This window comes from Lemur catta, chromosome 5 (assembly GCF_020740605.2).
Source record: "Lemur catta isolate mLemCat1 chromosome 5, mLemCat1.pri, whole genome shotgun sequence".
Lineage (NCBI taxonomy): Eukaryota > Metazoa > Chordata > Mammalia > Primates > Lemuridae > Lemur > Lemur catta.
Window position 1 is genome coordinate 7091581 of NC_059132.1, and position 25245 is coordinate 7116825.

At 41.2% G+C, this 25245-nt stretch overlaps 4 protein-coding genes across 4 annotated transcripts; all 4 read left to right on the plus strand.

Moving 5' to 3' along the window:
• Window positions 1–3779: 3779 nt before the first annotated feature.
• LOC123637890 (protocadherin beta-12) lies at window positions 3780–6836 on the plus strand. Its single transcript, XM_045551030.1, has one exon. It carries the CDS (start codon window positions 4117–4119, stop codon window positions 6502–6504), a length of 2388 nt encoding a protein of 795 aa, XP_045406986.1. The 5' UTR covers window positions 3780–4116; the 3' UTR covers window positions 6505–6836.
• A 3967-nt stretch (window positions 6837–10803) lies between these two features.
• Window positions 10804–13789, plus strand: LOC123637889 (protocadherin beta-14). Its single transcript, XM_045551029.1, has one exon. The coding sequence runs from the start codon at window positions 11373–11375 to the stop codon at window positions 13767–13769; it is 2397 nt and encodes a 798-aa protein (XP_045406985.1). The 5' UTR covers window positions 10804–11372; the 3' UTR covers window positions 13770–13789.
• Window positions 13790–15933: 2144 nt separating this feature from the next.
• On the plus strand, window positions 15934–18700 carry LOC123637891 (protocadherin beta-18-like). Its single transcript, XM_045551031.1, is given in 2 exon segments — window positions 15934–18489; window positions 18492–18700. Coding segments are annotated over 2 exon segments (2385 nt in total). The 5' UTR covers window positions 15934–16148; the 3' UTR covers window positions 18536–18700.
• Window positions 18701–22147: 3447 nt separating this feature from the next.
• On the plus strand, window positions 22148–24977 carry LOC123637887 (protocadherin beta-15-like). The gene has a single exon (XM_045551028.1). It carries the CDS (start codon window positions 22248–22250, stop codon window positions 24678–24680), a length of 2433 nt encoding a protein of 810 aa, XP_045406984.1. The 5' UTR covers window positions 22148–22247; the 3' UTR covers window positions 24681–24977.
• The last annotated feature ends 268 nt before the right edge of the window (window positions 24978–25245 follow it).

Below are 25245 nucleotides of genomic sequence, written 5' to 3' on the forward strand. Positions count from 1 at the left end.
TAACAAAATATGTGCAAACACTGCATATTCTGTTTCTCCTATTTTCCTAATAGAATTATTAGTTTTTTAAAGTTAGACTAGTTCTGTTAGTATCCATAAAGCTAAGATTTCTTCAATATATGCATTAGTGTAGAATGATTACATTTCTTTTCTTGAAAACATTTTTCCTAGAACTGAAAATTGTTTTGTACTTGCATAATTTTCTATGTACTGCTATTGATGTTTTACATTATCTCTCATTTGAATTTCAATCTTTCTCCTTAAAATATTCAAATATATCAGATACATATCAATTATGTTTATTTCTTAGAGATCTTTCACCTAGATCTCTGCTTCATTTACACTGGTTGTTCTAAAGGCTGTCACCCTAAGACTTTTTTTTCTTTTAATATATTTCTGTATTCGTCCCATTGTACGAGGTCTAGCATGTTCTTCTTAGTTTAGTCCCTTATTTAGCTGATAAATATCTCTCAATGCCTTCATAAAAATGGATGCAGAGGAAGTAAAACTTTTTGAAAGCTTGCATTAGGAAATTATCTTCTTTTCATTTCACTTGACTGATAGTTTGACTGGGTATAAAATTATAGGTTGAAAATAATTTCCCCTCAAATTTAAAAAGCACTGTTACTTTTATTGACCGCATATAGAGTTGTTCAGAAGGCTGATTCCATTCTGATTCCTATGTCTTTTTGTGTGATCCCTTTTTTTTTTTTCTTTCTTTCTTTCTGGAAGCATTGATAAACTTTCCCTGATAGTCTGAAAATAACTTAGTACTAGCTATTTATATATTTATTAAATTAATATGGTCACATGAGTGTGCCCTATTAATGTTTATCTTTTTCTTTTGTTTGTTTTGAGATGAGGTCTCACTCTGATTGCCCAGTCTGGAGTGCCATGGCTATTGACAGGTGCAATCACATTGCACCGCAGCCCCTAACTCCTGGCCTCAAGAAGGACTCCTGCCTCAACCTTCTGAGTAGCTGAGACTACAAGCATGTGCCACTACACCTGACTGTTTAGACTATCATTTTCAGTTCTGAGAAATTTTCTTGGTATGTTCTACTCATAATTTCTCCCTTGAGTTTTCTATATTCTGACTTTAACCAAAATCTCAGTTAAATATTAGACTTCCTAGACTGCTTCTATAAGACTCTAAGCTTTTTTTTCCTTTCTTATTTTCTATCTCTTTAACACTTTTTCCATTTTTTGGACAATTTATTTAATCACTCAATGTTTTTTATTTACGTTTTTCTTTAAAGCTCACAAATATTTATTTCTAAGAGCTTTTTTGATTCTCTGAGTGTTTTTCATGATATCCTGTTATATACTTATAAATATAATATCTTCTCTCATCTATAATTAATATATTTATTCTTTAAAATGTATTATGTAAAAATGCATTATATACTATATACTCATTTTTAAAATAAATACTACTATATATTCATTTTTAAATAAAAGTGAGTCACAGGGAAGTTAAGAACTTGTGCAAGGTTTTATAGCTAGTAAAGGGCACTTAAGGCCTAGCTTACTGTTTATCTTATAATAAGAATACATATTTCATACAGTTACTATTAAGATTAAATGGATAAATACATGTGAAGCACTTAGAAAAATGGGTGGCATGGAATAAATACCAAATAAATATTAGCTCTTATTAGATTTCTCTGGGGATATTAATCACATACTGTCAAAGGCTTTCTTCTGTTTTCTATATTTGTATATTATTGTTCCTCTTTTTTTTGGTAGTGGTGGTAGTGGTAGTTTTCTATTTTATGTTATAGACATTTCCTTTTAGCCTTTCTATTTTATGTTATAGACATTTTCCTTAAATGCCTTGTTGTCCTTGGGTATCTTCTCATATTTTAGAAGGATGACATATCAAAATGCTGACAAGTGACTTTTTGTGAGTGAACAGGGCCTGCTGATGGCAGGGCTTTATTCTAATGCAATCATGCTAGGATAAGGCTATTACCTGGGAAGACCCCCAAATATCAGAATGTGTAAGTCTTTATTTGGGACTTTCATATTCTCTGAGTTGGAATTTTATAACATTCACTGTGTGGAGGTGGGGTGGGAGTCAGGCATATACCTTGTATCCTACAATCTGAGAATAGTGCATGGGAAGGGGCTAGAAGTCTCACCATTCAGAATGCAAAATTTTGCTACTCTCCCTACTTTTAGTTTCACACTTTAAATTGTACTCAACTCTGCCTGGGTCTCCAAGAGTAGAGAAAGTCCCATTTAATTTCTCCAGAGAATAAACTTTTCATTCTCTGGCCCTGAGTTACTTTTCTGTCTATGTAGGGTGGTGAAAGGAGCAGAGAATTCAACTCTCCCATATACATGCTTCCAGCTAATAACTTTTTTTCAGTCCTTAACTGACTTTAGTCTTATTTCACACATGGCTCCTCCAAATCTTTTACCTAAATGAGATTCTGTGGACAAAACCCACTAGTTTCTTGTGAGTGTCTTCAATGCAGGAATTTTAGACATTCCTTGGAACTAAGTCAATTGCTCTTCCATCTGCTTCCTGTCATCAAAAAATATGTGTTCACTTGTGCATTCTTAGTCTTTGTTAGTTCATATCATTTTTATTACTTCTCTGTCATTTTAGTGGGTACTTTAAAAGGAGGGAGGATAACTGTATGTAGTCAATCCAACTAATTTTCAATTTCTACCTTTCTGTACCAATTTTTCAACCATGTATCTAGCTTACATTTTCTAAGAATGATATTAGAACTTAATATTTTAAAAATGCAAACTTTTAGATCCCTCCTCCACCCATTCTTAGTGTACTTTAAGATCTTCTATAGTGGACGTTGTTGATGAGATCCTAGCATTTATTCCAAACAATTTCCCTCATTATGCAGCAACAATGCACTTCAGCTAGGACTGAAACCACTCCAAGCTTAAAAGGTGGTCTGAGGCAGGATTAACAAAAGTAAGGGCCAAAGATAGGTCTTTAGATTCTGGGACTAAAATCTCTACCTATAATTCTACACATCTTGAAACAATGATTGCTTTGGTGGCAGGCACATGTTCTTAGTTGGTCTAATCAGAGTGAAAATTAAGTTTTGTCCTACATTTGGGGAGAGAATTTCTCTCACTTTTGCTTCCTGGGCTGAAAGAGAAAGCAGATTGCCATAGTTGTTGCTGGAATGAATCCTGGGAACCTGGGGGAAGCCAGCTTTAGGAGTAAGAGTCTGCTTTAACTGAAACTAACATGTTCATGCTTGTGTACTTAGGAAATTTTCTGTAAATTATGAAAAACTGGAACTAAATTACAGACTTACATAATGTGTTCCACACAATATCTTCCTTCATTTTCTATCACTTCACAATTCATTGCTATTAAGGAAATCATTGTCATTAAAAAATGCCTTCTGGTGCTGTAGCAACTATCTAAATGTCTCATCTCAGTTAATCCACTTTCATAACTCCTGAAATGACACATGTACGTTTTCCCTTTCTTTTACCACCTAAGGAAGGCCAAGTAGTGACAGAACTTTATTCAGCTTAACAATCAGTTATACCCTCCTGGTTTCAGGTTAACAATTTTCTCAGAAAGTTTACAAACTCCTGGAGACCAGGAATCACATCTGGTATGTCTATTCACCACAACCAAGTACATTTGTTTGTGTGGAGAGTGGGGAAAGATACTGAATAAATGCTTTAAAACAAATACCAACATCATCACAAACTATAAAAAATATAAAACAATTGTTATGGAATATAGGCTATATCTGTAATTACTTAAACACAATGCATTACTTAAATACAGTATTTGCTTCTGGGGAACATTTATGTCAATGAAATGTAGGTAGCTTTCATCAAACTGTGAAAATCTGTGGAGACGCATGGTGGCGCTGCAGGATAATATCTCGAAAAAACTGACACTAGATGATGTTGCGGACCCTGTTACCCACTGCGCACAGAGAATTGGGAAGACAGAAAGAACACGCCTTCAAGGGATAACCTAGTAGCCATTCAACACGGTTAAAATCCTTAGACTTACCTGCTTTCTGATCTGGTGGACAGATCAGAGAGGCACATTTCCCAGAACTGGGAAGTGGAGCTGAAGTGATTCTGCAAGAAGCATTCGGGGAAGGAGCTATGGAGAACGGAGGGACAGGCACTCTGTGGGTAAGGCAAGTCCTGCTTCTCTTTGTTTTGCCGGCAATGTCTCAGGTGGGCTCCGAGCCTGGGCGCTTTTTGGTGGCTGAGGAAATGCACAGCGGAAGCTTTGTAGGCAATTTGGCAAAGGACCTGGGACTGGAGGTGGGTGAGCTGTCTGCGCGGGGAGCTCGGGTGGTCTCTAATGATAACAAACAGTGTTTGCAGCTGGACACGAACACCGGGGATTTGCTGTTAAGCGAAATGCTAGACAGGGAGGAGCTCTGCGGCTCCGCCGAGCCTTGTGTGCTGTATTTCCAGGTGCTAATGAAAAATCCCATGCAGTTTTTACAGATTGAACTTGAGGTCAGTGATATAAATGACCACTCTCCTGAATTCTTGGAAAAAGAAATGCTCTTAGAAATCCCAGAGAATAGTCCTGCTGGTACTGTCTTCTTGCTAGAAAGTGCAAAGGATTTAGATGTAGGAGTCAATGCTGTAAAAAGCTATACAATAAGCCCCAATTCTCATTTCCACATTAAAATGAGAGTCAATCCAGACAATAGGAAATACCCAGAGTTAGTTCTGGACAAGGCTCTGGATTATGAAGAGCAGCCCGAGCTCAGTTTCATCCTCACTGCCGTGGACGGTGGGTCCCCTCCCAGGTCTGGGACTGCCTTGGTTCGGGTGGTGGTCGTGGACACTAATGACAACACCCCCGAGTTTGAGCAGACATTTTATGAGGTGAATATTCCAGAAAACAGTGTCCTTGGCTCACTAGTTGTCACCGTCTCAGCTTGGGATTTAGACTCCGGAATAAACGGGGAAATATCATATACCTTTTCTCATGCCTCAGAAGATATTCGCAAGACATTTGAAATTAATCAAAACTCAGGAGAAGTTAGTTTAAAAGCATCCTTGGATTTTGAAGCAATTGATTCATACTCAGTAATCATTCAAGCCACGGATGGGGGAGGACTTTTTGGAAAATCAACAGTCAGAATTCAGGTGATGGATGTGAATGACAATGCTCCTGAAATAGCCGTGTCATCAATTACCAGTCCAATCCCAGAAAATTGGCCTGAAACTGTGGTTATGGTTTTTAGTATCCGAGACAAAGACTCTGGGGAAAATGGAAGGATGGTTTGTTTTATCCCGGAAGACCTCCCATTCCTGCTAAAATCTTCAGTAGAGAATTACTACACGTTGGAAACGGAGAGCCCACTAGACAGAGAAAGCCGAGCTGAGTACAACCTCACCATCACCGTCACTGACTTGGGGACACCTAGGCTGAAAACAGAGCACAGCATAACTGTGCTAGTAGCAGACGTCAATGACAACGCCCCTGCCTTCACCCAAACCTCCTACACCCTTTTGGTCCAAGAGAACAACAGCCCCGCCCTGCACATAGGCAGCGTCAGCGCCACAGACAGAGACTCAGGCACCAACGCCCAGGTCACCTACTCACTGCTGCCGCCCCAGGACCCACACCTGCCCCTCGCCTCCCTGGTCTCCATCAACGCGGACAACGGGCACCTGTTCGCCCTCAGGTCGCTGGACTACGAGGCCCTGCAGGCGTTCGAGTTCCGCGTGGGCGCCACAGACCGAGGCTCCCCTGCGCTGAGCAGCGAGGCGCTGGTGCGCGTGGTGGTGGTGGACGACAACGACAACTCGCCCTTCGTGCTGTACCCGCTGCAGAACGGCTCTGCGCCCTGCACCGAGCTGGTGCCCAGGGCGGCAGAGGCCGGCTACCTGGTGACCAAGGTGGTGGCGGTGGACGGAGACTCGGGCCAGAACGCCTGGCTGTCGTTCCAGCTGCTCAAGGCCACGGAGCCCGGGCTGTTCGGCGTGTGGGCGCACAATGGCGAGGTGCGCACCGCCAGGCCGCTGAGCGAGCGCGACGCGGCCAAGCACAGGCTGGTGGTGCTGGTGAAGGACAATGGCGAGCCTCCGCTGTCTGCCACCGTCACGCTGCACGTGCTCCTGGTGGATGGCTTCTCCCAGCCCTACCTGCCGCTCCCGGAAGCGGCCCCGGACCAGGCCCAGGCCGACTCGCTCACCGTCTACTTGGTCATCGCCTTGGCCTCTGTGTCCTCGCTCTTCCTCTTCTCGGTGCTGCTGTTCGTGGTGGTGCGGCTGTGCAGGAGGAACAGGGCGGCCTCGGGGGGTCGCTGCTCGGGCCACTTTCCTGGTCATCTCGTGGATGTCAGCGGCACAGGGACCCTGTCCCAGAGCTACCAGTATGAGATATGTCTGACTGGGGGCTCCAGGACAAATGAGTTCAAGTTTCTGAAACCAATTATCCCCAAACTCCCTCCCCAGTGCCCTGGGAAAGAAACAGAGGAAAATCCTACCTTTCCCAGTAGCTTTGAGTTCAATATTCAGTGACCGTAACTGACTTTTATATTACGTATGTATATAATTTTGTGGCACTTCCAAACCAATGTTTATTTCCAATTTGTGTGTATTTAAAATTGTAGTGATTTACTTTCATATTTTCTCATATTCTTTCCTGCTTTACTTTTTAGTGAATGCTTATTTACCTTTATTTCTGGTTCTCACAAGATGGTAATTTATTCTTTAACCTAGATGGTCTTAATTTGTAATTAATTTGTTTCTTAAGAACAATACCTAATCGCATTTTTCCCTGTTCCTACCTTCATGTAAATTTTACCCACAATTATGCCTATGGTAAAATAAAACATACCAAATCAGAAACAATTCCCGTTATCCAGCATTTGATTCTCTCTCTCTCTCTCTTTTTTTTTTTTTTTTTGCAGTTGGTTTTAAATGATTGCTATTCAGAAATGTCATTTCTCTTTCTTTAAACACAGTGAATTTTTATGTTAACTTTTGAATATGTTTATTAGTTTTTAATATAAACTAGAAAATCATATCCTATGATACAAAGACAAGTGTAATCACTTGATTAGAAAGAGCTAGAGGGCAAGTTTCTTAGTATTCTTTTCTCATTCATCCTGGAGAGTGATTGTGAAGCCACATTAATATGATGGCTACTCACGGAATCTTGGAATATGAAGCTGTAATTTTCCATGTTTCATTAGTGTTGCAAAGCTATAATGCAATGTGGTTGAATACAGGCACCTGAATAATAATTCGTATAGCATAAAGTGGACTTGTGTGCTATGTACAAATTTTTACCTGTTATACCAGAATTTAATGTATATACTTTGAAAACTCTTTTTCAAGCTTTTGTAATATACTACAACCAATAGTAACATTATGTTTTACATATTTTGCAACACATAAACATAAAAGAAAGAATTTTTTGTGAACACTGCTTAGCCTTTTTGTGATGCAATCTGAAATTGCCTATATTATTTCATTCTACTTATTAATAATTTTCAAATGTGGTCATGATTCATGAACTTGATTTCATGATACACTAATGGGTAGTAACCCAAAGTTTGAAAACCACTTTTTTGATATATAATAAATGTTGAACATTGAGAGTATATAAAGATAATCCTTTAGAGTTCTAATTTTTTAAAAAAATGTTTTCAGACCACTGTAGGAGGGACAGCTTTGTCTCATGTTGCACAGGCTCCAACTAACCACTCTTACTTTTAAGGATCTGACTACACTATAGAAGAAAGAGCCTTCATAGTTGAGAGAGGAGATTTTCCATGAATTTTATCAAAAAATCTAAAGTCCATATGTTTTGGAAGAAAAATGTAGATGAATAAAATTAGTAAAAGTATAGAGGAAAAGGAAATGTGTATGTGTGTTTGAGAAAGAGCAGGCATGGGAAAGAAGAAATTGGTGGGGATGAGTAAAATGAATGCTTCTAGTGGCATAAACTAGACTCAATTGCTTCTTGAAGATGTTTTAAATCTTTTTATTAACATTGTAGAGAGACTGGGTATTAGTCAGTTAATAATGCCAAGAAGTACAATCTATTTTTCTAGTACATATAAAATAACCTAGTATTTACACTTCTTGAAAGCTAAGATTTGACTACCAGTTCTGCTGAACTGTATGAACGAAGTAATCATTCTTTTCATTCAAGATAAATGGAGAGAACAGAAGTCAACTGTGTTGCATGCAAGCTAATCGAATTCTAATTTTCTATTATTGAAAACGGAACTAGGAGCAAGTTCTTTTCTCCCTAAATGAAAGCTTCTTTACACAGAGAATGAAACTCACAAGATGTTATTAAAGCCAACTATTAAGATTACTTTCTGTCTTTACTGCACTTAGTGGGAGAAAACTGGAGAACTTCTGGCTTAAAGAAATATGAAGTGTTATAGCTTCTTAGTACACCAGACAAGATGCATCAAATGCTGAATGTGACAAGTAAAGATGGCCATTTCACACACATTAGAATGACTATAATCAAAAAGATAGATAAGACAATAGCAAGTGTTGGCAAGGATGTGTGGAACTTGGAGCCATCATGTATTGCTTGTGGGACTATAAAATGACACAGCCTCTTTGAAAGCAATTTGGCAGTTCATCAAAATGTTAAACATATACTTACCAGATGACCAGCAATTTCACTATGTACCTATTAAAAGAAATAAAAAATATGTTTACAAAAACTTATACATGAATGTTCATAGTAACATTATCAATAATAACCAAAAGTGGAGACAACCCTAGTGTCCATCAACTGATGAATGAATAAACAAAATGTGATATTGCCATATAATGGAATTGTGATTACTCAGCAATAAAATGGATTGAAATACCGCTGGCACATGCTACAACATGGATGAACCTCAAAAATACTATGCTAAGTGAAAGAAGCCAGTCACAAAAGAATACACACTGTATGATCCCACTTATATGAAATGTTCTGAATAGGTAAGTCAATAGAAACAGAAAGCAGACTACTGGTTGTCTAGGACTAAAGGAATAGTGGCTGATGGACAGTGACTGCTACTAGGTACAAGTTTTCTTTTTGGGGTGATGAAAGTGTTCTAAAATTAGAATATGGTGATAGTTCCACAATTCTGTAAATATTGTAGCCATGTCTGGTGAGGGCCTGCGTCTGCACAGATGGTGCCTTCTAGCTGTGTCCTGACACAGTGGAAGGGGCCAATGATCTCTCTTGGGCCTCTTTTACAAAGGCACTAATCCCATTCATGAAGACTCCACCCTCATGATCTAATCACCTCATACAGGCTCTACCTCAGTACTATCATATTGGGGATTGGGTTTCAACATATAAATTTTGAGGGACCATAGCAACACTTTAAATGGGTGAACTTTTTGCTATGTAAGTGATAACTCGGTAAAGCTGTTAAAAATAAGGGTGGGAGTGGTTCTAGCATCCTGCCTGTGGTCTTCTCTCATTTCTAATGGTAGAGGGGGAAGACATAGTTCAAAGATCTCAGGTAGAAAATCTAACAGGTGCAACAATGGAGACAAGGACCAAGTACTTGTGGCTTCAAGTTTTTCCAGATATATGAGCAACAGGTCTCTTTTGTTTATGCAAAGAACTATCTTAATGCCCTGACTACATGTTGAATTTTTTCACCACCCAGAAACTGTTCTATGATATAATAATTTCAGATCTCTTCCTCTGTGAACACAATACTTAACCTTCTCATCTTGCTACATCTATTACATCCTGTCTTTGGCCTTATCTGGACCTCTATTCCATGATTCTGCTGCTACCTATCAAACCCTCCTATTTTAATTTCCTTCCTATGCAGCTGATTCCCTTGCTTACTACTTACAATTCTCTCATGTCCATATTCTCAATTCCCTTGTTCAATTTGCCTTCACTAAAAACACATGATAATACTCCATTACAGCTGAATATATTCTACTTCCTCCGCTCTTATACCTGGGCTGCTGCACTCTATAAGAAAAAACTTACAAAATTATCAATACCATTGCCACTGTAAAGTTATCATATCCATTGGGCTTCTGAGACCAAGAACTCCTTTTATAATTTTCTTAACCAGCTTTTTCTTCTATTCTCCACAACTATTTTAAACTCACTTTAAACCTCTTACCCTACCATGTACATAACCCCTTTTAGCAGATAAACTTGCCTAATAGCTTACAAAGAAAGTAGAATCCATCAGCTGGAAATTATCTCAATTTTCTGCTCCCTAGTCTATACCATTGACAGCATCTGTACCTATACTTTTCTCCTGCTGAGGTCCCTACCACCTAACTCCAATCCCTTCATATATTGTCTGGATCCCATCTTTAACTACCTCCTAGGGCCTAACATTATTTCTTCTGTATCTTAATTTTCTCCCTCTCTAGTGAATATCATACATTGGCATTTTAAATGTGTTCAAATTTCTCTACTCTTAAAAAATACCGTCTGAGTCAAAATTCTTCTCCCGATATCAATCTATTTCTTCCTTTTCCAGCCTTTTCTTCCTTTACAAATTTCCTGAAAGTGTTGTATCCCCTCGTTTTTGCTTCCTAATCCCTCTCACTTTTCAATCGAATGCAATCTAATTTTCATCGCAACCATTCTACTCAAATTACTATTGTAATGGTCATTGAGGATTTCTGTATAAATTAAGCAAGACTACACTGTGGGAACAATATGATGCAACTACACAGTGGCTTGTAAATGTGTCTGTCATTTTCATGTTACAGTTCCAATGTAAATGATTAGGTAGATAGGGCAGCTGTGCTCATCACAGTCCTTCTGGAACCAAATTTTCTTTCAAGTAATTGCTCCAACATTCCTTTTGTGTCCATTGTTCAAAACAGTGATCATTAAATGCAGTGCCTGAACCTTTCCTAGATTCCAATTAAAACAAATCAACAGTAAAAGACATTCTGGAGAGTATTGGGGAAAATCAAACACAAAGTATAAATTATATCAAGGAATATTGGTAAATTTGTGTGACAGTTATATTGTAGTTATGTTTTAAAAGATCTTATCTATTAGAGATGCTCAGTGAGGTATTTAGAAGTAAAAATATATGTCTGGGGTTTGCTTTTGAATACTCCAGATGTATTCATGAATTACTTCTTCAAAGAGGAAAATGTTTTAATTTTTAAAAATTCATAGGGACGCATGGTGGCGCTACAGGATAAGATGAAAACAGTACATGGGCTAACAATGTGGGCTCCATTATTCAGAACAGAGAAGATCTAACTCACTGAAAAGAGAGGTATTGAAGGAGCTACACATACAGAGCTGCTGGAGGGCTATCTATTCTCCAAGGGGGTTCCTGTCGAAAAATCAGAGCTTTGGCTTCCAAATACAAGGCTGAGCTTAAATTTTTTCACGAAAGAGGTTGCCTGAAGGAACCATGGAGATCAGAGGGGTACTCACTCTGCGGAAAAGGCAAGTCCTGATTTTCTTTGTTTTGCTGGGATTGTCTGAGGCACATACTGAATCAGTACACTATTCTGTGGCAGAGGAAACAGAAATCGGCTCTTCTGTGGCTAATCTGGCAAGGGACCTGGGGCTGGGGATGGAGGAGCTGTCCTCACGGGGGGCCCGGGTAGTGTCTGATGATAATGAAAAGCATTTGCACCTAGATTTGCTAACCGGAGATTTGCTCCTAAATGAAAAACTGGACCGAGAAGAGCTGTGTGGCTCCTCCGAGTCCTGTGTGCTGCATTTTCAGGTGGTATTGGAAAACCCTTTACAATTTTTTCGGGCTGAGCTGCATGTCAAAGATATAAATGATCATTCTCCTGCATTCCTGGACAAGGAAATACTTATTAAGATATCAGAAAGTACCACTATTGGAACCACATTCTTAATGGAGAGTGCTCAAGATTTGGATGTTGGAAGCAACAGTCTCCAAAACTACACAATTAGCCCCAATTCTCATTTCTACATTAAAATTCGAGACAGTGGTGACAGAAAGATATATCCAGAACTGGTCCTAGACAGAGCATTAGATCATGAAGAGGAACCTGAACTCAGATTAACACTCACAGCACTGGATGGTGGATCCCCACCCAAGTCTGGGACAACTTTGGTTCTCATTGAGGTCTTGGACATCAATGATAATGCCCCTGAGTTTCCTCAGAGTCTCTATGAGGTGCAGGTCCTAGAGGACACACCCCTTGGCTCCTGGATTATCACCATCTCTGCTAAAGACTTGGATGCAGGAAATTATGGAAAAATATCTTACACATTTTTCCATGCATCAGAAGATATTCGTAAAACATTTGAAATCAATACAATATCTGGGGAAATTAATTTGAGATCAAGCCTAGATTTTGAAGTAATACAGTCCTACACTATAAATATTCAGGCAACAGATGGTGGAGGTCTTTCAGAAAAATGCACCCTTCTAGTTAAAGTAATAGACATAAATGACAACCCACCAGAAGTGACCATGTCGTCAATTACAAAGACGATTCCAGAGAATGCCTCAGAGACCTTAGTGGCTCTTTTCAGTGTCCGAGACCAAGATGCTGGGGACAATGGGAGGATGGTTTGCTCTATTCAAGATGACCTCCCTTTTTTTCTGAAGCCAACGTTCAAGAACTTTTTCACTCTAGTTTCTGAAAAAGCACTGGACAGAGAGAGCAGAGACGAGTACAACATCACCATCACCGTCACTGACTTGGGGACACCCAGGCTGCAAACCCAATACAACATAACTGTGCTGATCTCCGACGTCAATGACAACGTCCCTGCCTTCACCCAAACCTCCTATACCCTCTTAGTCCGCGAGAACAACAGCCCCGCTCTGCACATCGGCAGCGTCAGCGCCACAGACAGAGACTCAGGCACCAACGCCCAGGTCACCTACTCACTGCTGCCAACCCAGGACCCACACCTGCCCCTCGCCTCCCTGGTCTCCATCAACACAGACAACGGGCACCTGTTCGCCCTCAGGTCGCTGGACTACGAGGCCCTGCAGGCGTTCGAGTTCCGCGTGGGCGCCACAGACCGAGGCTCCCCTGCGCTGAGCAGCGAGGCGCTGGTGCGCGTGGTGGTGGTGGACGACAACGACAACTCGCCCTTCGTGCTGTACCCGCTGCAGAACGGCTCTGCGCCCTGCACCGAGCTGGTGCCCAGGGCGGCAGAGGCCGGCTACCTGGTGACCAAGGTGGTGGCGGTGGACGGAGACTCGGGCCAGAACGCCTGGCTGTCGTTCCAGCTGCTCAAGGCCACGGAGCCCGGGCTGTTCGGCGTGTGGGCGCACAATGGCGAGGTGCGCACCGCCAGGCCGCTGAGCGAGCGCGACGCGGCCAAGCACAGGCTGGTGGTGCTGGTGAAGGACAATGGCGAGCCTCCGCTGTCTGCCACCGTCACGCTGCACGTGCTCCTGGTGGATGGCTTCTCCCAGCCCTACCTGCCGCTCCCGGAAGCGGCCCCGGACCAGGCCCAGGCCGACTCGCTCACCGTCTACTTGGTCATCGCCTTGGCCTCTGTGTCCTCGCTCTTCCTCTTCTCGGTGCTGCTGTTTGTGGCGGTGCGGCTGTGCAGGAGGGACAGGGCGACCTTGGGGGGTCGCTGCTCGGTGCCTGAGGGCCACTTTCCTGGCCACTTGGTAGACGTCAGCGGCACGGGGACCCTGTCACAGAGTTACCAGTATGAGGTGTGTCTGACAGGAGGTACTGGAACAAATGAGTTTAAATTTCTGAAGCCAATTATCCCCAATTTTCAAGTCCGTGACACTGGTAGGAATATGGGGGAAAAGGAGAACTTTCGGAATAGCTTTGAATTCAACATTCAATAAAACAATTTATTTTAAACTTCTAAGTTTTTACTATTCTTGGCAAACTAGGGGTACTTGTTGCCTAATGTATTTTAGACTCTAGGTTGTACAGTAGTTGTGTGCATGATCATTGCTCATACTCTCCTCACAGTTGCTTTAAAAATCCTTATTAGCGGCTATAATTATATTGAAATATAATCTGTGTTTTCCGCTGTTTCATTTATTTGGTCAAAATGTTATATTAATGGAGTTACTGCTATTTTGCTATAATGGTATCGTTTTGCAAGGTATTATTCTCAATTATTTAGATATGCAGACTAAAGTACTAAGAGCAAATATCAAAGCTTATGTAATTTGCTTTTAGACGCCATTAAGACAAAAGCTAAAAATAAAAATGTTGTTGAATATGGGTAGAATGTATGTTGGATTTATCACACTATAGTCTCTGAAAATTTTCATCATAAAGGGTCAAAAAGATGCTACCCCTCCATTTTCATTACTGGAGAAACTTGTTTGTTTTTCAAGGATTTACTTTCTGGTAAAATTAAAGTGACCACATTGGAAATTACTGATTTCTAAAGCAATTTTTCCTCCAACCATTTTTTTGTTGTTGATGGTGCTGTTGTAGAGGAGGAAACTTATAATGTTCTGGGCCTTGATGTTGCTATTTAGTTTTCTTTAAATACACCATGCTTATGAGTTCAAATTTTGTATTGTCCATTACTAAAACAGAAAATAGTTTAGAGTCTTATTCCGAGTAAAATAACCTTCCCTCAGAAGAATACAAGACAAAACTTTAAAAATTGAAATGAAGACTGAAACTGTTAAAGAAAATGATTTAAGTTCACTTCTCTTTTCATCATTGAGTAAATATAAAACATCATTAATAATTTGTGCCCTCTCTCAAATGCCTTCAAAGAAGGAATGGGTCTGCATTTATGGTTTATAGATGCCCCATCATGTTACAAATTATAATATCTCAAATCTATAAGTGGACAGTCAAATGGAGGATTATAGATAGAGATTTTGATAACTAGAATATAGCATGGATATAGTGCTAGTGTACATATATATTCATAATTGCTCTTATAAAAATTAAATACCATTATAGACTAGATGATTTCATAAAATGAAATTTCACTTGCCATTGCAAAATAGGTACAACAAATTCCAATTTCCTTAGGAATCTTTTTTCCCTTTGCTTCATGCAATTTTAACTGGCTTTATTTTGTATTGCAACAGGTATTTATTAGTTGTGTAGACTTCATTTAAATTGACATTTAAACAATAAAACCCTGAAAAGAATGGTTGGGCCCTCATTATCCCTCAGAGTTATAAGAAACAAAACTATATCCAAGAAAGCCACAGGTAGGTCGAACAAGTGAAAATTGAAGACAAAAAGAAAGAAGAATAGAATAAAAAGGTAGAAAAAAAGTGAAATGGAAAAAGGAATAAGAGTAGTGTATCTTTATTCTTATCATTATCCAATCATAGATGCAATTTTAAAATAGTAGTGAAAATATGTTTCTAGGAATTAGCCTAAAGAAGAAGGCATAAAACCTTTATTTAAAAAATGATATAAATAAAACAATAAATAAAATAATTAAATGTCTGAAGAAATTGAGAAAGGTACTATTTTCTTGATAGAACAACTTAACACAATAAAGATCTATTCTTCCCGTCTCCAATTTTCCTAGAAATCTATTGTTTACATGCAAGAGTACTCTTAACTATGTTTAGTTGGTTTATATGTTGGCTTCAAAGAGAGTTCACAATTTATCTGAGACAGAGACTATATGTTAAACATACTTTTTATATCCACTGCGGCTCTAGCAGATTGTGGTTAATGACTGGGTGGTAATAGCATCGCATATTACACACACACACAAATGCAGTTAAACATTTGTATCCCTGTATTACGCTGAAATAAATTTTAAAACAAGAAAACAGGCATATATGAGGAGGAAATATAATTTAAATTTATCAACAAACATACAAGATAAGTTGATATTCTGTCTCAAAATGCAACTCAGAAAAGAAAATAGGCATAGGAGGAGAAAATACAATTTACGTTTATCAACAAACACACAAGATAAATTAATATTTTGTCTCAATCCTGAAAATCTTCAGAGTCGCATGGTGGCGCTGCAGGATAAGATGGGAAAATTTTTGTAACAGTATATGCTCTGGTTTCCTTTCACCGGTGGAACTGAGAGCGCTGGAAAAGCAGGAGAAAAGAGGCTTTCGACAGAAAAGTAGGGCACCAAGAACACCCTTGCAACAGGATTACAAGTTTATAGACTCCCAGAGGTCCAAGCTGATAGATGAGAGGTGCAACTCCCAGAGCTGCTAGAGATTGAGTGGAAACGTTTCCGCAGAAAGACATTTGGCTAAGGAGTCATGGAGCCGGGAGAGGGAAGAGCTCAGCAGATAAGGCAAGTGCTGCTTTTCTTTGTTTTCCTGGGTGGGTCTTTGGTGTGTTCTGAGTCTTGGAGATATTCTGTGGCAGAGGAAACAGAGATTGGCACCTTTATAGCCAACGTGGTGAAAGACATGGGTTCGGATATAGAAGACCTGGCTGCACGGGGAGCCAGAGTTATCTTTGACGACTATAAACCATATTTGCGGTTGGATCAGCAGACCGGCAACTTGCTCTTAAATGAGCAACTGGACCGGGAGGCACTTTGCGATCTCACCGATCCATGTATATTGCATTTCCAGGTGTTATTTGAAAATCCTTTGCAATTTTTTCGGGCTGAGCTTTCGGTCAAAGACATAAATGATCACACTCCCACTTTCCTAGACAAACTTATACTTCTAAAAATCTCAGAAGGTGCTACTCCAGGAACTTCGTTCCAAATGGATAGTGCTCAGGACTTGGATGTAGGAAAGAATGGTGTCCAAAACTATACAATAAGCCCCAATCCCCATTTCCACCTTAAATTACAAGACAGCGATGAGGGCAGAAAATACCCAGAGCTGGTACTGGACCAATCTCTGGATCGAGAAAAGGAGCCTGAGCTTAGTTTAACGCTAACAGCCTTGGATGGCGGGTCTCCGCCCAGGTCCGGGACTACACTGATTCGCGTTGTGGTCCTGGATATCAATGACAACGCACCCAAATTCGAGAAGCCGGTCTATGAGATTCAGGTACCAGAGAACAGCCCTGTGGACTCCTTGGTCATCAAGGTGTCCGCTACAGATCTAGACGCAGGAATAAATGGAGAACTATCTTATTCATTTTCCCACGTCTCCAGAGACGTACGGAAAACATTTGAAATCCATCCAGTTTCTGGTGAAGTCCATTTAAAAGCACTTCTAGATTTTGAGATAATTCCATCTTATATCATAAATATTCAGGCCCTTGACGGTGGGAGCCTTTCTGGAAAATCAACCATTTTAGTTCGGGTTGTAGATGTGAATGACAACCCACCAGAAATAGCCATGACATCTCTCACCAGCCCCATACCGGAAAACTCTTCACCTGAGGTGGTGGTCGCTGTTTTCAGCGTAAGAGATCAAGATTCTGGAGACAACGGGAGAATGGTTTGCTCAATTCAGGACAACCTCCCCTTTCTCTTAAAGCCTACTTTCAAGAATTTCTACACCTTGGTAACAGAGCGCCCGTTGGACAGAGAGATGAGAACGGAATACAACATCACCATCACTGTCACCGATTTGGGGACGCCAAGGCTGAAAACCGAGCTAAACATAACAATGCTGGTCTCTGATGTCAATGATAACACACCCACGTTCACCCAAACCTCCTACTCCCTGTTTGTCCGCGAAAACAACAGCCCCGCCCTGCACATAGGCAGCGTCAGCGCCACAGACAGAGACTCGGGCACCAACGCCCAGGTCACCTACTCGCTCCTGACGCCCCAGGACCCACACCTGCCCCTCGCCTCCCTGGTCTCTATCAACGCGGACAACGGGCACCTGTTCGCCCTCAGGTCGCTGGACTACGAGGCCCTGCAGGCGTTCGAGTTCCGCGTGGGCGCCACAGACCGAGGCTCCCCTGCGCTGAGCAGCGAGGCGCTGGTGCGCGTGGTGGTGGTGGACGACAACGACAACTCGCCCTTCGTGCTGTACCCGCTGCAGAACGGCTCTGCGCCCTGCACCGAGCTGGTGCCCAGGGCGGCAGAGGCCGGCTACCTGGTGACCAAGGTGGTGGCGGTGGACGGAGACTCGGGCCAGAACGCCTGGCTGTCGTTCCAGCTGCTCAAGGCCACGGAGCCCGGGCTGTTCGGCGTGTGGGCGCACAATGGCGAGGTGCGCACCGCCAGGCCGATGAGCGAGCGCGACGCGGCCAAGCACAGGCTGGTGGTGCTGGTGAAGGACAATGGCGAGCCTCCGCTGTCTGCCACCGTCACGCTGCACGTGCTCCTGGTGGATGGCTTCTCCCAGCCCTACCTGCCGCTCCCGGAAGCGGCCCCGGACCAGGCCCAGGCCGACTCGCTCACCGTCTACTTGGTCATCGCCTTGGCCTCTGTGTCCTCGCTCTTCCTCTTCTCGGTGCTGCTGTTCGTGGCGGTGCGGCTGTGCAGGAGGGACAGGGTGGCCTTGGGGGATCGCTTCTCGGTGCCTGAGGGCCACTTTCCAGGCCATCTGGTTGATATAAGTGGCACAGGGACCCTGTCCCAGAGTTACCAGTATGAGGTTTGTTTGACTGGAGGCTCAGAGGCCAGCGAGTTCAAGTTCCTGAAGCCGGTTATCCTCAACCTCCCACCCCAGGGCAATGAAGTGGAGAAAGCCCCACCTTTCTGAATGCGTTTGAGTTCAATTAAGGATCTGATTATGATGCAGAACTTTTAGAATGAGTCTAAATTTCTTTGAAATTGTATTCATTGTCATGTACAGTTCTTCATTTTGGGTAACTTCATTTAACTTGGGAATTTTCAGAAAGTTTAAAAAATTAAGTCTGGCGGGGCACAGTGGCTCAGGCCTGGAATCCTAGCACTCTGGGAGGCCGAGGCGGGAGGATTGTTTGAGCTCAGGAGTTCCGAGACCAGCCTGAGGAAGAGTGAGACCCGTCTCTCCTAAAAATAGAAAGAAATTAGCTGGACAACTAAAAATATATAGAAAAGAATTATCCGCATACGGTGGCGCATGCCTGTAGTCCCAGCTACTTGGGAGGCTGAGGCAGGAGGATGGCTTGAGCCCAGGAGTTTGAGGTTGCTGTGAGCTAGGCTGACGCCACGGCACTCTAGCCCAGGCAATAGAGTGAGACCCTGTCGCAACAAAAACAGAATTTGAATCTATTTTCTCCTATTCTTTATATTAATTGTGAAAAAATTAAGGGAGCATGGATTTGCTTAGTCTTTGTTCCAAAATACAACATCAAATCATGTTATTGGCTTATACATCGTTTTCCCTTCAAATTTAATTGCACACTGGGCTCATTCATATTTTCTTAGTGTTCTGGCTGTAGATCCTCTCACCAACATTTTTACATGGTTGATAGTATTATTATAGAGGAAAATGCATGATATGAATAAAAACATAGTTGCTTGTTATCTGGTTATGTTGGTTTTTAAATCTGATCTAATTTAGGTTTTCCTTAAAAAAAGCATAATCAATCTTTCCATTCTACTTTCCTGCCAAATATTGCAGAGAATTTTTTCTGCACTTAGGTATTTTTCTTCATAAATATTTGTGACCTGTACATATTGCTGGTAGATATTGTTTTATTAAAATAAATTCAAAATTATCTTTGGATTTAAGATACACACACACACACACACACACACCCAACCATGTTCTTTTCTTGTCTAAGGACTTCTTTGTACTACCCAAGAGAGCTGATCATTAGTGGGATACTTACTCCACTTTTTTTTTTTTTTTGCCATTCTTAGCCATTTTTATTGGTCCAGCATTAGACTCCTGATTAAAGCTATAATAGCCATGTTCCCCAATCACCTAAGTTTGTGATTAAAATACTGTAGTTCATCTATTTTTTCCTCTTGAATAAATGATAAGCATGACCTGAGGTAGCCATGTTTATATCTCTATAGGCTGGAAGCAGTGAATGGATTCTAGATAGAGAAGAAACGAGGGAGGACCAGAAGGAAAGAGTAAACATAAGAAGGAATAGAGACTGGAGGAGGCAGAAGCCTAGAAAACAGTAGAGACTAAGATAGCTACTTGGTTCTAGACCTGTAAGTTCCTGATTCCAGTTCAATGTCTAATTGCCCTTGGGTTCTCCAGTAAGACTACAGTTTCCTAATAGTAAACTTTCTTTTTTTTTCCTCCTCCCAAAGTTCATGTGTTGAGAAGTAAAATTTCTTTATTTAACCTGTCTTGAAGGGGAATTTCTTGTGACCAAAAGAGCGTGGAAAGATATATGCAACCTTGAGTACTCAATTAGCCTATATACCTTCAAACCCTGGTCTTATATTGCATGTCTCCAATATTAACTCAGTGAATGAAATACAAGACGTATAAGCTTAGAGATACCTAAGCTATATTAGAGGCTTATGTAACAAAATTTAAATTTGTAAATAATTTATGTGTTCTTTCAACAAATGCTACAAAGGGTTTTGTGAAATGTCTTGTTAACATGAATTTCTCTCCATTATGTTAAGTGTCCCAGGACTATTTTTTTAAAGTTAACACTGAAATTATTATGTTTTGGGGTGTCTGTACCTTTTCTCAGGATTGTTGTACCCTCCTTAGCAGATTCTTTCTTTTAAAAATTATTTGCTGAGTTCAGTGGGAACAGAATTAATCTATCATTTAATGTAAAATCATCTGGTTCTATAAATAATCCTAATTTATAGATCATATGGGCTGATTTGTGATTTTGGTTTCAGTAATAAATATTATTTGATTGATACATACTCTATTACTAGACAGCCTCATGAGAAAATTCTAAGTTTCTGCCAAGCCTAGCAACTTAAATCTTAAAAAGGATAAAATTTATATGAGAGATAAAAGATGAGAATGAAAAACTAACTTTGATCCATTAGCTTGCTGACATAGATACCAGCTTCTCTCCCATTAATATGTTTAAATGCATGGACATTCAAGGCACAGTTTCTTGGACAATTAATTCCACAATAAAGAATTTGGATCCATGACCAATATCTTTTCTACAAGAAAATTGTTCATTAGATTTTTAAATGTGAGAAGCATGTTATCATACATTGAAAGTTTATTTAATAAAATTTATTTCACTGTGGGGAGGAAAATATTAAAAAATAGAATGTTGATTTGAGTAATTGGTACCTTAATAGAATTAAACCAATATGAAATATAATTCTTACACTTGGCCCAAGCTGTTTTCCCAGTTAGCCAGGTAATTAGAAGGCCAGAATATATGATAGCATATATTATTTAAACATTGTTATAAGAACATTGGCTAACATTGGTGCAGCTGGGAAGACCCCAGGTCTCTTCCTCCAAGATGTATTCCTCCTCTTTAAAAGTAAGAGAATTTCAGTTCCATACGAGGATACCAGGATCCCAAGATATCCATAAGAGCTATATGAGTTGCTCACCAAAACTGAGTTGAGATCTTTCCTAGTTGTAAATTAATCTGCTGTTTCAGATGGATCTAACTTATTTTCACCTGCACTTTATTCTTCACTTTAACTTCAGCTTTCATCTTTGACTATTTCCTCTTCAAGATCTCAGTAAATCTCAGCTTCTATGTGTGTGTATCTTAGTTTTAGTAATAGATGTAGATGCTCTTTACAAATTGTCTTAGATAATGTAACAAATCAATATAACAAACTTAGAAAAGTTCTTAGATAAGATTTACAAATAAGTTATCCACAACCCCTTAAACTTATGAGTTTGCATAATAAACTAGTTGTAGCCGGTCTATCACTTAAGTTTGTACTCCTGAAATATGTGAATGAATCTGTTTATCTACTGTGCTAGCAGTGAGTTAAGAGTTTCATGGTCTATATTCTTTCTTTAATAGACTGATAACTACATATCTTTTTCGGCTCAATTTTCCTGGAGCACTTACCATACAATATAGTAGACATCATATTGTAAGTTCCATGAGGTCAGAGAAGGTATTTTTGTTCCCAGCACTTAGTGCAGTTTCTGATGTATAACATGAAATCAGTATTTGTTGAATAAATGAATAAATACAGTTTAATTTGCATTCGCATAATTTCCCAAAGTGTCTGGCATCATTTCCACATTCATAATCTCACAGAAAAATAGAAGTTACCATTTTAATTTATAAACCTCCCCAGATATGTAATCCGTGGTGTTGTGTTTTGTTTTGTTTCCATAAATCTAAGTAAGAATACCTGTTTTGTAGAATATTTAGCAAACTAGGTTTAAGTACAACGCGTGGTGGCGCTGTAAGCTAAGGCTGCTGAAAAACAGACTTGCGGATGGTTACTACTGTTCCGGTTACTATTCTGGCAGCCATAATCAAATCCGCCAAAGAGAAGAGGCTTTCTTAACTGAAAATTGCGTTGAGGCAAGGACTGCTTTCCAAAGATTGTCTACAGACCCAGCACAGGCATCCGGATCTTAATGGCTTTTGGTGTTGGAGAAATGGAGGCTGAAAAGCAGCGCCTTCCTAGACCAAGGCAAGTTCTGCTTCTTTTTGTTATGCTGTCTCAGGCTTGGGCGGAGCAGAAAGGTTATACTGTAGCAGAAGAAACAGAGAGCGGTTCTTTTGTGGCCAATCTAGCAAAGGACGTAGGGCTAGGGGTAAGAGAGCTGTCCTGGCGGAGGGCTCGGGTAATTTTTAACAATAATGAAAACCATTTGCAGTTGAACCTTCATACCGGAGATCTGCAAGTAAATGAAAAACTGGATCGGGAAGAACTATGTGGCCCCGCTGAGCCTTGTGTGCTGTATTTCCAGGTGTTACTGGAAGAACCTTTGGAGGTATATAAGTTTAAACTTTTGGTCAGTGACATAAATGACAATTCACCTGTGTTCCCAGAAGCAGAAATGATTTTGAAAATTATGGAAAATACTCCTCCAGGAACTGTGTTTCCCCTAAAAAATGCACAAGACTTGGATGTAGGCGTTAATAACATTCAAAACTATACCATCTACCCCAACTCCCATTTCCATGTTCTCACCCACAATGGTAGTGAGGGCAGAAAATACCCGGAGCTGGTTCTGGACAAATCCCTGGACCGAGAGGAGCAGACTGAGCTCAGGTTAACTCTTACGGCAGTAGATGGCGGAGCTCCTCCCAAAACTGGGACCGCCCTGGTCCTCATTGATATCTTGGACATCAATGACAATGCTCCTGAGTTTGCGCAGTCACTCTATCAAGTGCAGATCTCGGAAAATAGTCCCCTTGAATCCCTTGTTGCCACTGTTTCCGCTACAGATTTAGACACGGGAATAAATGGCGAAATATTTTATTCATTTTTTTATAGTGATGAAGAGATCGCCAAGACATTTGCGCTTAATGAACTAACGGGAGAAATTAAAATAATTAGAAAATTAGATTTTGAAAAAATTGAGTCATATGAGATGGATATTAAAGCCTCTGATGGGATAGGTCTTTCTGGAAAATGCACTGTCATAATACAGGTGCTAGATATCAATGATAATGTCCCAGAACTTACTGTGGTTTCAGTCCTAAACCACATCCCCGAAAATTCTTCTGAGATCACGGTAGCTCTTTTCAGTATTCAAGATCGAGATTCCGGGGAAAACGGAAGGATGGTTTGCTCAATTCAGGATGATGTTCCGTTCATGCTGAAACCTTCTGTTGAGAATTTCTACAGGCTGGTAACAGAGGGAGAGCTGGACAGAGAGATTAGAGCTGAGTATAACATCACCATCACGGTCACAGACTTGGGGACACCCAGCCTGAAAACTGAGCAAAACATAACAGTGCTGGTCTCCGATGTCAATGACAACGCCCCTGCCTTCACCCAAACCTCCTACACCCTTTTGGTCCAAGAGAACAACAGCCCCGCCCTGCACATCGGCAGCGTCAGCGCCACAGACAGAGACTCAGGCACCAACGCCCTGGTCACCTACTCGCTCCTGCCGCCCGATGACCCGCATCTGCCCCTCGCCTCCCTGGTCTCCATCAACGCGGACAACGGGCACCTGTTCGCCCTCAGGTCGCTGGACTACGAGGCCCTGCAGGCGTTCGAGTTCCGCGTGGGCGCCACAGACCGAGGCTCCCCTGCGCTGAGCAGCGAGGCGCTGGTGCGCGTGGTGGTGGTGGACGACAACGACAACTCGCCCTTCGTGCTGTACCCGCTGCAGAACGGCTCTGGGCCCTGCACCGAGCTGGTGCCCAGGGCGGCAGAGGCCGGCTACCTGGTGACCAAGGTGGTGGCGGTGGATGGAGACTCGGGCCAGAACGCCTGGCTGTCGTTCCAGCTGCTCAAGGCCACGGAGCCCGGGCTGTTCAGCGTGTGGGCGCACAATGGCGAGGTGCGCACCGCCAGGCCGCTGAGCGAGCGCGACGCGGCCAAGCACAGGCTGGTGGTGCTGGTGAAGGACAATGGCGAGCCTCCGCTGTCTGCCACCGTCACGCTACAAGTGCTCCTGGTGGATGGCTTCTCCCAGCCCTACCTGCCGCTCCCGGAAGCGGCCCCGGACCAGGTCCAGGACGACTCGCTCACTGTCTACTTGGTCATCGCCTTGGCCTCTGTGTCCTCGCTCTTCCTCTTCTCGGTGCTGCTGTTCGTGGCGGTGCGGCTGTGCAGGAAGAACAGGGAGGCCTCGGGGGGTCGCTTCTCGCTGCCTGAGGACCGCTTTCTGGGCCACTTAGGGGACATCAGTGGCACCAGGACCTTGTCCCAGAGTTACCAGTATGAGGATTGTCTGAGGGAAGGTTCAGGGACCAGCGAGTTCAAGTTCCTGAATTCTATTATGCCCAACCATCACGGTGCTGTGAATGACGTGGAGGAAAAGTCCAACTTTGTAAAGGGTTTTGGATTTAATCTGAAATCTGTTGAGTTTTCAGAGAATTCAGGATAAAGGTTAGTTATTTCTCAATATACTATATCTCCCTTACATTTCGTTTGTTGGTCCATATAGAATTTCTTTGTTTTTTGCTGATTTCATTTTCCTGGTTAGGAGATTAGAAACTTTCTTTGATTATATCTTCATATTTAGTCTCCTTTTATTCTTTCTCATTACTGAAAAGTCATGTATAGTTGTTCAAATTATCAGCTATTCAACATCACAGGCTCTTGATTTGAAGATCACCTCAGCCCTATTCTCTGTTCGATTGTCCAGAAATTTTTTCTATATTTTTGATGCTTAGAAGACAAAGATGATAATAAATATAATGAGTTATTAATATACCTTGTTTAATTTGATATTATGCTTACCTATCTTGAATTTTAAATGGAGAAATGTCTACAAAAATTGCATGCTTTTGTTTCACAATAATATTAAATGGGAAAGCCTGCAGTTTCTCCCAGACTTAAAGATTTTTCTGCTCTTTATAACAACCTTCAGTATAAAATATATATGAGTATCATTGAATGATTATTAGATTATTTTAAGATTTTTAAACAATAGATCCCTTTTCTAGTGT